We start from the raw sequence: 15,142 nt of genomic DNA, 5'->3' as shown, positions 1-15,142 counted from the left end.
TGTCACTGTGTTGGAAGGGGAGGCAAAAGGCAGACACTGATGACACCAAGATGGAAGAGCAACACATTTGCTGCTTGCTGCACATTGGCCTGTGAGTGGCATGTCCAATACACATACATGACACATGCCATCACACAGATGGCATGTACCATAGCCATGGTACATTCCACAAGTACATCCATATGTCAGTGAATGAATACTGTCAGCCATCCATGTGAGATGGACATGATGAGATGAAAAATGCTACATAGTGTGACAAAATAGGCATGTGCCACAGACTGCAACACATCCAGTGCACAAAAATACAGTGATTGCAGGCCGATTTACACATCAATGATTGTGCACTTCAACATGAAAGGAAACAACTATCATGTTCCACATTCAAACAGGCCCCAAAAGTTGCTGTGATCAGGCCAATACTCAATCAGCCTGAATGGTCTAATCATTCACCTAACAAGGTAACACATGTGGGACAATGTGGGGTTCATCAATGACAGAAGCATGTCACAAATGTGACAATAGGGCAGAGGAATGCGTAGCAAAAGTGGTAGAATTGAAACAAACAACCTGAACGAAAACTGAAAAATACAAATAATGTTGTTGCAAGATGCCACTTCAAGGACAACTGCCATAATGTTGCGCAAAATTACTAATGTGGGCAGAAGGGATACTGTCACACCCAAATCCAAGGCCGCTGAATGTTTTGGATGAAGCACATGGGTGACCCATACCACTCAGGCACACACACCCTCACCTGGCACTCAATCAGAACCCGTCACCCAAACAACATACACATGCATTACACACACATGCATGGGCACTCACCGGACAATGCATCATAATCAGGTAGTGCGCCCACACCTTGGATCTGTTCCTCTGTGACGAAGGCCCCAGCAACAGACTCATTTTCAGTGAGTTCGTTGTCCTCTTCTGGAGACACACCACCAGTCACCAGAGTAGCGGCATGAGTTGAGGCCAGCTTGTTCTTTGCTCTGCGTTTCAGGTCATTCCACCGCTCGTAGCAATTAGCTGTGCGCCTCACAATTCCAAGGACACTTATGCGGTCGGCGATGGTCTGCCAGTGTGCCTTACGCTGACCAGGTGTGGTCTTGCACCCTGCAGTCACCAGTATTTCGTGGCTATGTGCCGACACATAGGCCACAAGTGCATCAAGTTCCGGATCATTAAAGCAACGCTTCCTTGAGGTACCGGAGTGTGTAGCCGTGTCTGGGGTCTCAGCCTGTCGTGCCAGAGCACCCTTCTTCCTCTTCTTTAAAGGTGGAGCAGAGCCAGAGTGGCTTACGCCGCTCTGGTCAGTAGGCGCAGAATCACCGGTGGACTGGGTAGTAGGAGTGTGGGAATGCACAATGACCATAGGTCTTGATGCAGGCATTGGTTGCAGGGTAATGTTGGCAGGGGGAACGTCAGTTTGATGGACCGGGACTGACACTCTCCTGGCTGGGAGAGTCAGAGCTGGGGCGGATGGAGCTGCAGCTGCCCCTGCAGCCTCCCCACCCTGCATACTTGGGGCAGCAGATGACATAGCTGCCCCAGATCCACGTGGCTTGGTGACAACAACTTGCACCGCCACACGTGGCCTAGACTTGCTGACCTGAAAGTCAGCCAGGGAGTCATCCTGTGCCAGGTCAGGTGCCACAATGGGCTGGTCCAACAGGGGCTGACCTTGGATGGTGTCAGCCACGTTTCCCTCAACCATGGGGGGGGCATGGGTGTCCCTGATTGTTCCTCCACACATGGGGGTATAGGGGCACCCTGCAAATCCCGGCCACGTCCCCTACCGCGCCCACCACACCCACCTTTAGAGGGTCGGCCACCTTTGCCTCCCTTACCGCTTGGTCACCCCCCAACCATGGCACTAATGCTGTTGTGCGTATGGGAGTTGCAGTAAACTATTGTCTTGGACGATTGGGGGTTAAAGGGGTAGGATACCAGATGGAATTCGTACCCTAGTGCTCTAACAAGGCTGTCTGTGACCCCTGGGGGAAGATGACGGGTCATGCAACGCACAGGCAGCCCAAAATCAAAAATTAACGTGCACACAACCCCTCGTAGACCACGTGCGTGAAAAAATGAACCTGCACTACGCTGTGGCACCCAGAAACATAAAAATAAGCGTATGCGTAATGCACGCAGCCTATAATGACCTCTGAAGGGTAACGCGACACACGGGGCAAGCACAGTTGCTAAGTACTTGCGGAACTCACCGTCTGCCTGGAAAAAGTATGTGAAAAATACCCGCGTGTGCGCGTAGGCAACACCCCTGCCAAAAGAAGAATTGTACGCTGTCTGAGGACACGGGACAAAAGGAGAAGTGAACTCTGTTTGAGGAAACAGGCCCAACAAAAAATCAGAAAAGAGCTGTCAGAGGTAACAGGGAGTACGAACTAGAAATGCTGTGAAGTAATCGCGTGTGAACCGACAAGAAGTACAGATTTCACCCACTCGCTCTCCACGAAAAGCACTTACAAGGAAATGGCGTCCTACATGTAGCTTTTAAACCGGCCCACACGTACACGTCAGATACGCGTGTACGCAGGCGCTTTCCTCCAATTACACGTGATGACACTCGGACGTGCAGTTTTTCCACGTGTGCTCTGTCATCAAGTGCTATGAGGGAAACGCCCGCGCGCGTAATGTAACTTACGCGCTTACGTACTAAGGGCCTTTGGTCCAATTGAATCGCGTGCGTGTGCTGTCGCACTTATGCGCTAAGGCCCTTTCCTCGAATTACACGCTGACGTGCAATTTTTCACGTGCCAAATCACTCCGTATCAAGCTGGCCACGTGAAAACACACGGAAGACCACGCTCCTGCCCAGAAGGCTGAATTACTGCCCCCCAGAGCCCCGAGCACGCTCCCACCTGCCATCTGCTGCTGCCTGACTGCCTGCTGCCCACGTGCCCTGCCATTTGCTGCCTGCGCGTCAGCCAGGGGTGTAGTTGCTGTGACCACCCCTGCTGGAACCGAAGACTCCCGACTGGGATTCCAACGCTCCACAGCCCAGCCCCAGGACCCAGTTGCCCACCCACTCCTGCCTCTGGGGTTGCCATGTCCGGCACAACACCATCTGACAGCACTGGCAACCCCCAGCCAGAGAGGCAGAGGGCCACCAGCTTCACTGCCACCGAAGTTGGTGTCCTGGTGGAGCAAGTCCTGGGGCAGTATGATGCCCTCTTTGGACGTTCGCGCGCCGACAATGAAGGACGGACCAGGATCTGGATGGACATCGTGACTGCCATCAACGCGGAGGGGGTGGTAGTTCGCGACTTACATCATGTCAAGAAGCGCTGGGAGGACTTCAGGTCCAGGACCCTCAACAAGGCCCGGCGCCTCGCTAAGGCAGCGGATGCCAAGGGGCGCCTGGGCCAGCTGTCGAACCAACAAATGAGGGTCCTGGAACGCATATGCCCAACGCTCTACGTCCAGATCCTTGAGAGGCAGACCCGTCTAGAGTCGAGCGGTAAGTGTACATGCATGTTGATAGTACGCTGTGCGTGTCGTGGTGTGCCAGTAGTGTGCATGTTGCACATGTGTTTATGTAGGGCCATGTAGGGATGTGTATGAACATGGGCGTGAGGCTGCCACATGTGAGTCCTCTCAGTTGTGAGACACATTTATTGTGTATGTGTTGGTAAGCATGCTGGGCAAATGCAGGTGTGGGAGCACACATGTTTGAATTTCTGTGTATGTACATTGGCATGGTAGTGGCTTGGATGGTGGTTCATAATGCATGTATCTGCACTGTGTACATGTGCATGTATGTGTATCTGACAAGTGTGCAACTGTGATGCAACATGGATGCACGTGACACTGATATGTAGAAGGATGAATGGCAGGTGTGACATGTATGGTGATCTCATCACTGCAACTGTTGGAGGAGATGTAGACATGCATGTAAGTGTGGTGGCATGTGTGCATGTCCAGTGCACTCCTTGTGTTTCATGTGATGTCAGGCTCACCTTTGGCTGTTCATGCTGTTGTATGTGTATGGATGGTGCTGCCTGATGCAATGTTGCTGTCGAAATGTTTATGTGTGTTAGTCAAAATGACATGTGTGTCGTGGAGTGTGATGCCGTGTCTGTAGTTAAACAATGCCACTCATGTGCAACTGTCATGTGTGTATCAGTCCATTGTACAGTGCCCCGATGCCTGTGTTTTATCTCTCCCTGTCTGCAGCGTCAACAGAAGAAGAGGGCGGAGAGGGTGCTGTGGAGCACAGCGGCAGGGATCATCCCGCCAGCCGGAGACGCAAGGCCCGGCTCCCCTCCCAGGTTGTCATCTTGTCGGGGAGTGAGGAGTCCGGTGCCTCGTCCCAGGCTGCAGCTGCCGAGGGAAGATCCAAGAGGCGGAGGTCGGAGTTTGACTCCTCGGCAGCAGAAGGGGCAGCTGAGACCCCACAGGGTCCGACGGAGGAAGATGGCACGGAGTCATCCAGGTTGGTGGGGGGTTTGGTGGAGGAGGAGGCCGTGCAAGGGACACACACGGGGTCTGGAGGTGGGGATTCCACTGGTGCTAGTGGTGCAGTGCAGGGGCAGGGACAGGAGGCAGCACAAGCCACTGCGGAGGTGCCTGTGTGTAATCCTGTCCCCGATCCTGTGACTGCATCATCCCACACCAGCATGCCTACGTCCAGACCCGTTTTCAGGGAGGGGATCCGTTTACAACAACTGGCCTTCCTCTCCCTGCGGACGTGGCTATCCGGGACCGGGTTGAGCCTGTCCTGAGTGGGATGGCGTTGCGTCAACGGGGCATGCAAGGTGACCTGCAGTGTTTTCGTGAGGACACTGCACGTCATCTCAAATGCCTTGTTGACCGCGTCGACCTACTGGGACAGCTCACCAGGGCCGGATTCCTCTGTTTGCTGGACCTTGTTCCGACCCCCTCCTCACCTGAACCCCCTATGCGCAGTCGTCCTCCATGCCATCTTCCCACCCATGTATCACCTGGGTACCCTGTGGAGCTGCCTCTGACCCTGCGGCCAGGCTGGTGGAGGACACATCCCTGCCACAGTCGGGAGTCGGACGTCCAGCAGGGGTGGCCACATCAACAACTGCACCCCAGCCGAAGGAGGATGTGCAGGCAGCAAGAGCCAGAGCACAGGCAGAGGCACAGCAGCAGCAGCAACAAGGTGGGAGCCATGATGGCTCAGGGCCTTCAACATTGGAGGGGCAGGCATCGGCCAGAGGGCAGGAGGACCCAGGAATGGAAGTGTCTTCCGTGTGGCAGCAGTTAGGCCATGCTATAGATGCGGAGCGGCAGCGGGCAGAAGAGACACGGCTCACGATGGTCAGGGCGGAAAACTCCATGCGGAGGGCTCTGAGGCGGGGCAAGTGCCTCGAGGCAATTCGCAGGGACCTGGAGGTCCAGATGTCATCGTCCCTGCGAACCTTCGGTGCCTTGGAAGAGGACCGCCTCTGGGACATCGAGCAGGAGTTCGATGATGCCCTGGTCCGGGACATCCAAAAGTGAGCCGTCGGACTAGCCCGCTGCCCTTGTAAATAGTTTTTAGAGTTAGGTTTCCTTTTCGTTTTCCTTTTATTTGTGGTCAATGGACAATGCCACCCAAATTTGTATATAGTTATATTTTTAGGTAGTTAGGTAGGTAGGTTTCATTTGTTTGGTTGGGATCATGGACCCTTTACATCCTTGGACAATGGATTGTATATAGTTTCATCATGTATTCCTTTTTTTTTTTTTTTGCATTATGGACATGGAGCAATGGATTTATTTTTTCTGGACAATGGATTCTAAATAGTTGGACTATGGATTGATTTCTCTTATTTTTTTATTATGAACATGAAGCAATGGAGATTTTTATTTAAATTTACTTTGGATTAGCGTTGTTGGAGGGTGACTTTGGACTGTTTTTCTTTGAAATTTTTTTGGATTGGTTATCATTTTCATTCAATCATCTTTTTCAAATGCTTTTCATTTCATGTTCCATATTTTGGGATGCTTTCATTTCTTTTTTTATTTCATGTACATAATGCATTTTCATTTTTTTGTTCCATGTGTGGGATTCGCTCATTGGGTTGATGCATGTGAAAATGTGGGTTTACACAAGCAATGCCAACCAGTGTATGTGTGTGACGGACATGTGTTGATGTACATAATTGACTTATGGTTTGTGTCATGAGATCAGCATTTCACTGCTGGGGGGTGTGGGTGCAGGGGGACATGAGTGGGACATGTGTGGGGGCCTGCTGGCAGGTGCCCTGCACTGCTGGGGGGTGGGGGTGCAGGGGGACATGAGTGGGACATGAGTTGGGGCCTGCTGGCAGGTGCCCCGTACTGCTGGGGGGGTGGGAGTGCAGGGGGACATGAGTGGGACATGAGTGGGTAGAAGGGAATTAACACATTTCTGATTATTCTCCCTAACAAGAAGATTTTTTGGACTTTGGAACAATAATAAAATACATAAATTCAAGAAAATATAAAAGTGTTCTTTGTACTTTTTTTACTATTAAGTGTGCTGTTGCCCCTCTATGATGAGTGGTCTCATCGATCAGTGGTTGAATCCACTGTCTCTTTACTGTAGTAATCCCTGACTTGGACGTATCGATTTGAGACCATTTAAAGTAAAAGAAGATTGTTAACCAAAGAAGTGTTTCTGGCTTTCTAATTATTTGACCGTCTGCCTGCCCAGCGAAAGACCTGGGGTGCCCCGGCCAGGGTCCCTGTCCCTCTCTGGAGGGACAGCTCCATCACTCCCAGGCCAGAGCTCCAAGATGTCCATGGATGCTGCCCCCTCCCTTCGGCTCCTGCCTTGCATGTTGGCTGACTGCCCCCCCATCCAGCTGAAGTCCCTGGGGGCTGCTGTTCCTTTGCCAGGGACCCTCCAGCCCATGCCCATTAGAATGTATTGCACTACCAGATGGCGGCACTCTGAGCCTGGCCATCCGGTAGTGGGCCCTAGGAATTAATGGTATGACCAGATAGCTGGCCTTCTCTGGATGTCGGGATGCGTGTCAATTTGAAATGTTTCTCCAGTTGTGTTTATAAGGCGGTTGGACAGTTTTGCCCAAACCTCCCCCTCTGTCATCGAGGATACCCAGATTACAAGAAAGCTTAGTCGCCTTCCTCTGGCTTACTGTATGGGTCCTGTCTGTGCTCCACATGGTTCTTGCTGCCCAACCCGTGTTCCGTGTTGAAACCACAGCACTCAACCGCCCCTCAAACGGGCCAAGGGCCCCTGACCCTCCCTGGATGGAAGAGCTCTAATGCTTCCCGGCCAGAGCTGCCTCGACTTGGGTCAACCGTACGTCTGCCCAGTAGCTTAGACGGGATGACCCAGCGGGGTCCCGGTCCCTCCCTGCAAGGAAAAGGTCTATCGCGCCCGCTTAGTGCTCCAGGACGGCTGGGGTGCTGCACCCTCAATTGTGCATCTGCCTCAAACTTGAGTCGACTGTCCGCCTGTCCAGCTGCGGAGCCGGGGTGCCTGGCAGAGTCCCGGTCCCTGCCTGGAGAAAAAAGCTCTAACGTGCTCCTGCCAGAGCTGCAGGATGGCTGGGAATGTTGCCCCCTCCCTTGGATACCTGTTTCGAACGTGGGTCGACCGTCAGACTGCCCAGCGTTGGAGCCTGGGTGCCCATGCGGGGCCCCAGTCCTCCCCTGGAGGGAAAAGCTCTATTGAGTCCCGGCCAGAGTTCGAGGACAGTCAGGGGTGCTCCCGCCCTCCCTTTCGCACCTGCCTCAAACTTGGGTCGACCGTCTGCTTCCCAGCGATAGAGCCTGGATGCCCCAGTGGGATCCCGGTCCCTCCCTGGAGGGAAAATCTGTATTGTGTCCCGGCCAGAGTTCCAGGACGGTCAGGGGTGCTGCCCCCTCCTTTGGGTGCCTGCCTCGCACGTGGGTCGACCCTGCGCTTGCCCAGTGGCAGTCCCGGGGTGCCTCTGTAGGGACCCATTCCCTCCTGTAGGGAAGGCATGGTATCACAATTATTGACCCAGACGCAATGGATACCATTTGTAAAACCTTTATTGAAAATGTTGGGGTCGGAGAAACTCCTATTTTGCCCTATAACTAAGATGGGAGCAGTCTCGACAATCAAACGATAAACAAAACAGTCCTAGTGAAGTCTGGCAAATCAAAATGGCCTATGCTAACAAAACCTAATGCCTGCCCTATCTCTTGTACAAAAGTGTAATAAGGAGAAATGTATGCACGGTTCAAGTCCTAAAAAAAGAAGTGCGAATACTCATTAACAAACGCAATGGGATGTGAAGTTGCCAGAAATTAGCATATCAAGGTGAAATATGCACAATTCTTTGAATTGGTTTTGCATAACCACGCAAATTGCACAGGACAAATGGCATTTGCCTTTTCATAAAATCAACATATGCACAAAACCAAGAGAGGATATTTTCTTCAAGTAGTGTTTTTGAAAACGGTTAAAGGTGTGCATGTTTTAAACTCCAAGAACCAATACCAATGTTTTCCCTGGAACATCCAGTACCAAAATGGGAAATATCACCTTTTTAGTTGTTTTTATTTTTTCATCAGGTTATATAGTGCAGTGGTGAAGTGTCTGCCCTGCAAACCTGAAGACCGTGGTTCGAGCAACGAAGTCGGCGTTCATTCATAAATTCAAAGAAGACATTCAATGGCCCTCATTACAAATCCGGCGGTAACTGTGCCAGTAAAACTGGCAGGTTGCAGCCGGACTTGCAAATTTTTCCAGCGCTTGGCTTGCCGTTAACAGCGGGGGATTCTAACCCCGCCAGTCCAGAAAGTCAGGTGTCAGTAAAATGGAATTCCCCATTCCCATAAAGTCCTACAGGGCTCTATGGGAATGGGGAACACGGAAGCCTGCCTACCGTGGCTGCTGTGTCCGGCAGGTTCAGACCTGCCGGACACAGCAACTCCGGCAGGCAGACTCGTAGTGTGCCGGTCCGGTAACAGTGCCGGTAGGCTTACCGGCACCGTTGTTACCGGACCGGCACACTTGTAATGAGACCCATTGTTTCTCATTTTACCTGGGGGGGCAGAGTCCACCCTCTGAAAAAAGGTAGGTGGACTCGGTCCACCTTCGCGTACCCTCGACTTGAGGCCTGAATGTATGCAAAAGGAAGAATCAGTGTTCCAAATGATAATGTGACTGAAACAGCTCTCCTCGCTACGTTAGGCCTCACGGGGTAAGACGGTCCTTGTAGGCAGGATTACACACTCTGGCTCGGTTTCCAACACAGTTCAGAACCGTGGATCGGGGCTCGGCTGGCCTTCCACGTTAAAGTCTTTCTCTGACTTCAAAATGTATGTTTCAACCAAAACGTTCACAAAGGTCCTCCTCTACCGGGCTCAGGCCTTTCACCACAAGTTCTCGTAGGTCCCCCTCTGCCGGGCTCAGACCTTTCAAGATAAAGTTCAACACAAAGTTGCAAGGGGCGGGGTGGGGGAAATCCCTTTCCCAAGCTTAGTATACTTTGGGTCGCCCTCAATCGGGTTCAGACCCCTTTCCATGTCGAAGTCTTTCGAATGTGCGTGGCTTTCTTACACACCACCGCAAGGACCATTTTGACTCAACTTTCACTATTTTACTTTCACTCTTGCTGTTTATTCACCTTTTTGCTTCAGAAAATGTACCTTTCATGGAGACTTTCGAATGGGCTACTTCCTTTCACCGGACCACTCCGTTACTTAGTATCGCTGATCTTGCAGCTGCAGTTTACTTTAAAGTTCATTCACAAGTCTGCCTTTCTTCGAATCTCATCCACACGTGTGCCGCTTTCACTCGTGATATGATGTTGCTACTTCATTTATTTTAACACACACACGTCTCTCAGGTTGCTTGGCAACTCACCGGCTGTGTGCGCTTCTTTCTTGTTTTGTGGTTTCCAATTTTCGAGTCAAAGTTAGTACCACAGGCTTGGCCTCGCCTCCCCAACTCTGCTGTTCACTGGGGCAGGTTCCTGGCGTCCTTGAAACACAATGCAATCATCACTTGTGGGATCTGGCCTTCTCCATGTTCTTTTGCGGTTTGTCGGAGGCAACGACCTCCAGTAGGGAAGCCTTGAGGGTTACGGCCCGCTGCTCTCGTCCCTTGGTCCGTTGCTCTGCTCCAGTAGGTGCGCCTTCGTCCCAGAAGTTCTGCTCGTTCTTGTGTTCCGCCTTGCTCAGAGTGTGTCTTTAGGTGTTGCCTTTTATTTGTGTGAGAAGAGCTAACTGGTATCGGGTGTATGCACTTAGGGTAAAGTGCGTGACTTTGTCTGACCCGATTACCGGGACATGTCCAGTACGATGTGAGAGAGTTAGTCTTGTTGCTTTTAGTCACCCTCTTCCTCTGCCCAGTGTTTGTGTAAAAAGGGGGAGGGAGGGTTGGGACTTCACTAAGTCCTGAAAAAAATAGGATGGGTAAGATTAACAAAAGAGGGGGGAAATACCGCTTCTCACCATCGGCTATCTCACCCCCACTCTCCAAAGCCCCCTCACCCAGGTGATCCTCCCGCACTGCTCCACTCCCAGGAACTGGATCCAAAAGCGATAGCAGTGTCCTTGTCACCTGGATGACAATTCCCTGAGGACTAGCGGGAGAGACACACTTTGGTTTCCCACCCTCCCTGGAGGGAAAAGCTCTAACGTGCCCCAGCCAGACGTTCAGGACAGTTAGGGGTGCTGCCCCTCACTTGCTCCTCTCTCTGACCCGCCAGCGGGTGGATGTTGGCAGGGGCACCCCGGTCAGAAGAGTAGTCTTGAGTCCCGCGTGTGGGCAGCCGGGAGACGATGGAAATATGGCTGTTCTTGAAGGATGCCTCTCCAGGCAGACGGGCCCGGCATGCTGGGTGAGCTCTGAGCCATGGCACATGCCGGGCCTACTCGATGTGTGGAAATTGAGGTTTCTGGCCACCAACTGCCTTGGGTGAGTGATGGCCAGGCTCGCCGGCGACCTTGCCCCTTGTCCAGGTTACCTGTAGCTCGGCCCAGTGCAGCCAGCTAGGGTTTGAAGACTCGGGCGGTCTCCCCCAGCCCCTACCCTGCCACCTCCGTCCCTCCTCTCTGTTCCCTCGAAAGGAGAGTGGGAGGTCACAGTCGGGGAAGGATGAGCGGCCTGCCTCTGTCGCAGTGGGGAGCCTTTCGCCGACTCCCAAGTGGGAAAGTTAGACCGGGCACCGGGCCGGGTCGGCCCGCAGGCTAAGCTGGTGGTGCTGTCTTCACCCCAGCCTCTCCTGCACCGGCAGGTTCAGGCCAATGCCTGTAAAAAATAGTTGCCAGTGACTCTTGGCGGTGAATCTCTTGTCTTGCGCTTTGATTAAGAACACAGCTAGCTGCAAGAATTAGTGTGAATTGCTGGACACCTTGATCGACACTTCGAATGCACCTTCTGAGGGTCACTTGAACATCAATCGCCCCGGGGACACTCCCGGGGGTGCGGCTGGCGCTGTCACAGGGACCACCTTTCCTTGGTCACCCTAAGCTCAGACCCCAATCAGCACCTTTGCAGGATCCCTGGACCTAGCATGGAAGCTTTTTGCTGGCACGTTGTGGCCTCCCAGTTTCCCCACCTCATGGGGTCGGGTTGGCCAGGCGCCCAGCAAGCTCCGTTGGTGGTGGTGACCTAAAAACTCAACGCACTTTCCCCTATCCCAGGGCAGCTCGCCGTGCTGTGTGCGTCTGTATGTGATGTCCCATGGCTGCCGGCATGGGATGTCTCTAGAGCGCAATCCTCGCGACTGCGTCCGGCGGGCAATTTCTCCCTAGGCGGTCTTCGACACAGAACAGGAAGGGGAACACACTGCCATGCCAGAGGCGCAGAGCTGGGGCAACCCCCTAACAGCGCCGGGCCCAAGGCTGGCCCCCTGAAATTCGGCTCCCCGACTATGACCTCAGATCAGACCTGCTGACATGCTGAAGTTAAGCATATTACTAAGCGGAGGAAAATAAACTAACCAGGATTCCCTCACTTTCGGCAAGTGAAGAGCCCAGCTCCAAATGCCTGTTCGGCAGCTGTCACGGAAAATCTGGCATTCACAAGACGACTCCCCATCATTGCTCATGGGTCCCACGTCCTTCTGATCGAGGCTCACCCTGCGGCGGGTGCTGACTCTGGTTGCTTGGGAATGCAGCCCAAAGCGGCTGGTAAACTCCATCTCAGGATAAATACAGGTATGAGGCCGATAGCCAACAAGTACTGAAAAGAACTTTGAAGAGATAGTTCAAGAGGATGTGAAACTGCCGCTAGAGAAACGGGTGGGGTCTGCAGAGTCCGCCCAGTGGATTTAACACAGCGGGCAGGTTGGTTGCCCGGAATGGCGGATCCCCTTGTGGGCTCGCCAACCAGGTGCATTGCAGGGTGCATTTGCTGCGGGATAAGGATTGGCTGTAAGGACTGGGGGACGGCCAGGCTTGGCCGTAAAGCCGGGCGCGTGCCGTGGCTGGATGAGGTGTCTTCCCTCCCCCCAGAGGACGTGAGTCGGACCCTTCCTGTGGATCGCCCGAGCTGCGGTGGTCACGTCTCTCCATTCCCCTGCGGAGTCATGGGCCGGCGTTCTGCCTCAGCCGACACCTAGTTGCTGATTTAGAACTGGCGCGGACCAAGGGAATACGACTGTTTAATTAAAACAAAGCATCTCGAAGGCCCGCTGCGGGTATTGACGTGATTTGTTTTCTGCCCAGTGCTCTGAATGTCAAAGTGAAGAAATTCAATGAAGCACAGGTAAATGATGGGAGTAGCTATGACTCTCTTAAGGTAGCCAAATGCCTCATCATCTAATTAGTGGCACGCTTGAATGGATGAACGAGATTCCCACTGTCCCTACCTCTATCTAGCAAAAGCACAGTCAAGGGAACGGGCTTGGCAGACTCTGCAGGGAATGAAGAACCAGTTGAGATTGACTCTAGTCTGCCACTGTGAAAAGACATGAGAGGTGTAGGAAAAGTGAGAGGCCCTCAGGTCGCCAGGTGAAATACCACTACTCTTATTGTTTTTTTCACTTACCCATTTAGTTGGGGCGAGCCCCATGGGGCTCTTGCCTCTGGCGGGCTCCTCCATGCTCGGTCCAGGGCCCCAGAACAGGTGGGGACCAACGGGCCTGGCCGCAGAGGGAGAGGTTAAGCAAGGCCAGCAGCAGAAGGTCCAGGTGGGACTCTGGTCTGGTAGGAGTCCCAGGGAAGAGCTTCTGGGGCTCTGCAAGGTGGTCCGGGCCCGGCCATTTCTGGAGGGCAAAGCTCTAAGGTGTCCCAGCCAGAGCTCCAGGCATCCCGGGTTGCTGTTCCCCCGGCCATTGGGCGCCAGCCTCCAATGCAGGTTGGCGACCCCCTAACTCAGCGGCAAATCTCACGTGCCCTGCTGGTGGCACCAGCCCTATAGCGAGGGAAAAGTTCTTAGGCGCCAAGGCCATATCCCTGCACAACCAAGGATGCCGCCATGCCCTTGGGTGCCGCTGGGTAGACCATAGCTGTCCAGTTTCTCTGTTCCATGTTCCTTGAGCCGGTTCTGTTTTTTTCTTTCCCTCACTGCATGCAAGAGGACATGTAGATTTTAAAAGCCCTGTTAATATTGTGATGGGATCCGTCACTAAAACCTGTAGATTGCAGGGCTGTTTAAAAAGCAGTAGCCTACCACCTAAATCTGCAGGGTTGGCAATCATGTTGAAGAAGCCTGCCCCACCACAACACTGTTAGCAACTCAGGCTTTCCTTTGGGGCGCTAATAACTTTTTATTTTAAAGAAATAAGTGTGTAATGTGGAAATAGGAAAGGGATCTCAGTCTTAGTCCCTTTTCTATTGCTATTACATCCCTCAAAGGGGCACAGCACTGAGATAAGAGCCAGGCAGCAGCAGGGAAGGTAAAGTGATGCTTCGGGTAATGGGGGTTGGTGGGAACAGCATGCTACTGAGCGGAATTAAGAGGGAGTGAGGAAGGGTTTGCTTTTGTGTGTCGCCAAAAACAAAGATGACTGACCGTGGCAGCGGTATCGCAAGCAGGCATGGAATGCAGTCTTATACTTTCGTATACAGCCTGTGTTTCTAGCTCCTGGTTGGCTGGCTCCTCTCCATCGGCTGCTAAAGTGCTACATTGGAACATGTTGCATGTGTTATCATTAACCTAAGCGTCTTGAACTTTTTTTCTAACACAAAATCAATGAATGACATTGGGCCTCATTACGATCGTGGCGGTCCGGAAATAACGGTGGCGGTAAACCCGCCGCCACCGTTGTTTCCGAACCGCCTGATCCCGACCCCTGCAGGCGGGAGGTGATGTTCCCGCCAGGTCTGACCTGGCGGGTTTAACACCGCCCGCCTGCAGGCGGACGAGGAAACACCGGCAGCATTACAAGATGCTGCCGGTGTTTCCATGATCCCGATTCCCATTGAGTCCCATAGGACTCAATGGGAATGGGGATTTACAGCATTCCGCCTCCGTGATTCCCGGAAAACCGGGGTTGTGATGCCCCGGTAATTCCGGGAGTCACGGAGGCGGAATGGTAATACGAGTCCGGCGTTAACCAGGCGGTTTTACCGCCTCGGTTAACGCCGGACTCGTAATGAGGCCCATTGTCACAGAAAACAAAGCCCCAAATGGATCAAAGACACTAAAATGGAAGATTGGAATAAAAAGGTAATGTTAAAGTTAAATGTTAAAAAGAAATGTTTGATTTAACATCTGATGGTTTTTATTTTTTGCACAGGTGACATACTTAGAAATTCTGATTTCTTAAATGAGCTAAAAAAAGATGAAGACCTATGTCCTATGGATTATCAAATTACCGAAGGAACAAGAACCAGTGACTATCTAGCCACAGGTGAGGAACAAAATATATAGCTCTTCTGATTGAGAATTGCTTTTTAAGTTCATTACTTAGCCAGATGTTCAGAGTAATGTTCACTTGCAATATTGTATGAAAGACCTTCCCACAAAAGCAGTGATGCTGCCCAAACTAAAGCATTCCATCTCTTTACCAAGTGCTGACAATGCAAAAAAGTGGAAGAGTCAATTTTTTAGACAATAAAAACAATTATCTTTACATTTTGCACTATCTAGATACATATGCATCTTTCCTTAGTTTTTCTCCATCATAGCGTATTCGAAAATTCCCTTATGAACATACAAGCCCACTATTGGAGAGACGATGTGCCAGTGGTTGGTAGAGATTAGGTTATTCTACAACATCTCAGTCTGATCAAT

The 15,142-nt window shown here is 52.1% G+C and overlaps 1 protein-coding gene across 1 annotated transcript in view; it reads left to right on the top strand.

Annotated features, from left to right (window-relative positions):
• The window catches only part of LOC138467530 (zinc finger protein 182-like), a 332,475-nt gene that overhangs the window by 169,104 nt on the left and 148,229 nt on the right, over positions 1 to 15,142 (top strand). The window contains exon 9 of the mRNA XM_069607635.1: positions 14,646 to 14,759. Within this exon, the coding sequence (XP_069463736.1) occupies positions 14,646 to 14,759 (114 nt within the window). The remainder of the gene's footprint in view (positions 1 to 14,645; positions 14,760 to 15,142) is intronic.

This window comes from Ambystoma mexicanum, chromosome 4q, assembly GCF_040938575.1.
Source record: "Ambystoma mexicanum isolate Mex_15411 chromosome 4q, UKY_AmexF1_1, whole genome shotgun sequence".
Classification (NCBI taxonomy): Eukaryota; Metazoa; Chordata; class Amphibia; order Caudata; family Ambystomatidae; genus Ambystoma; species Ambystoma mexicanum.
Note: the sequence above shows the minus strand (reverse complement) of the source record. Positions and strands in the feature narration are given on the sequence as shown.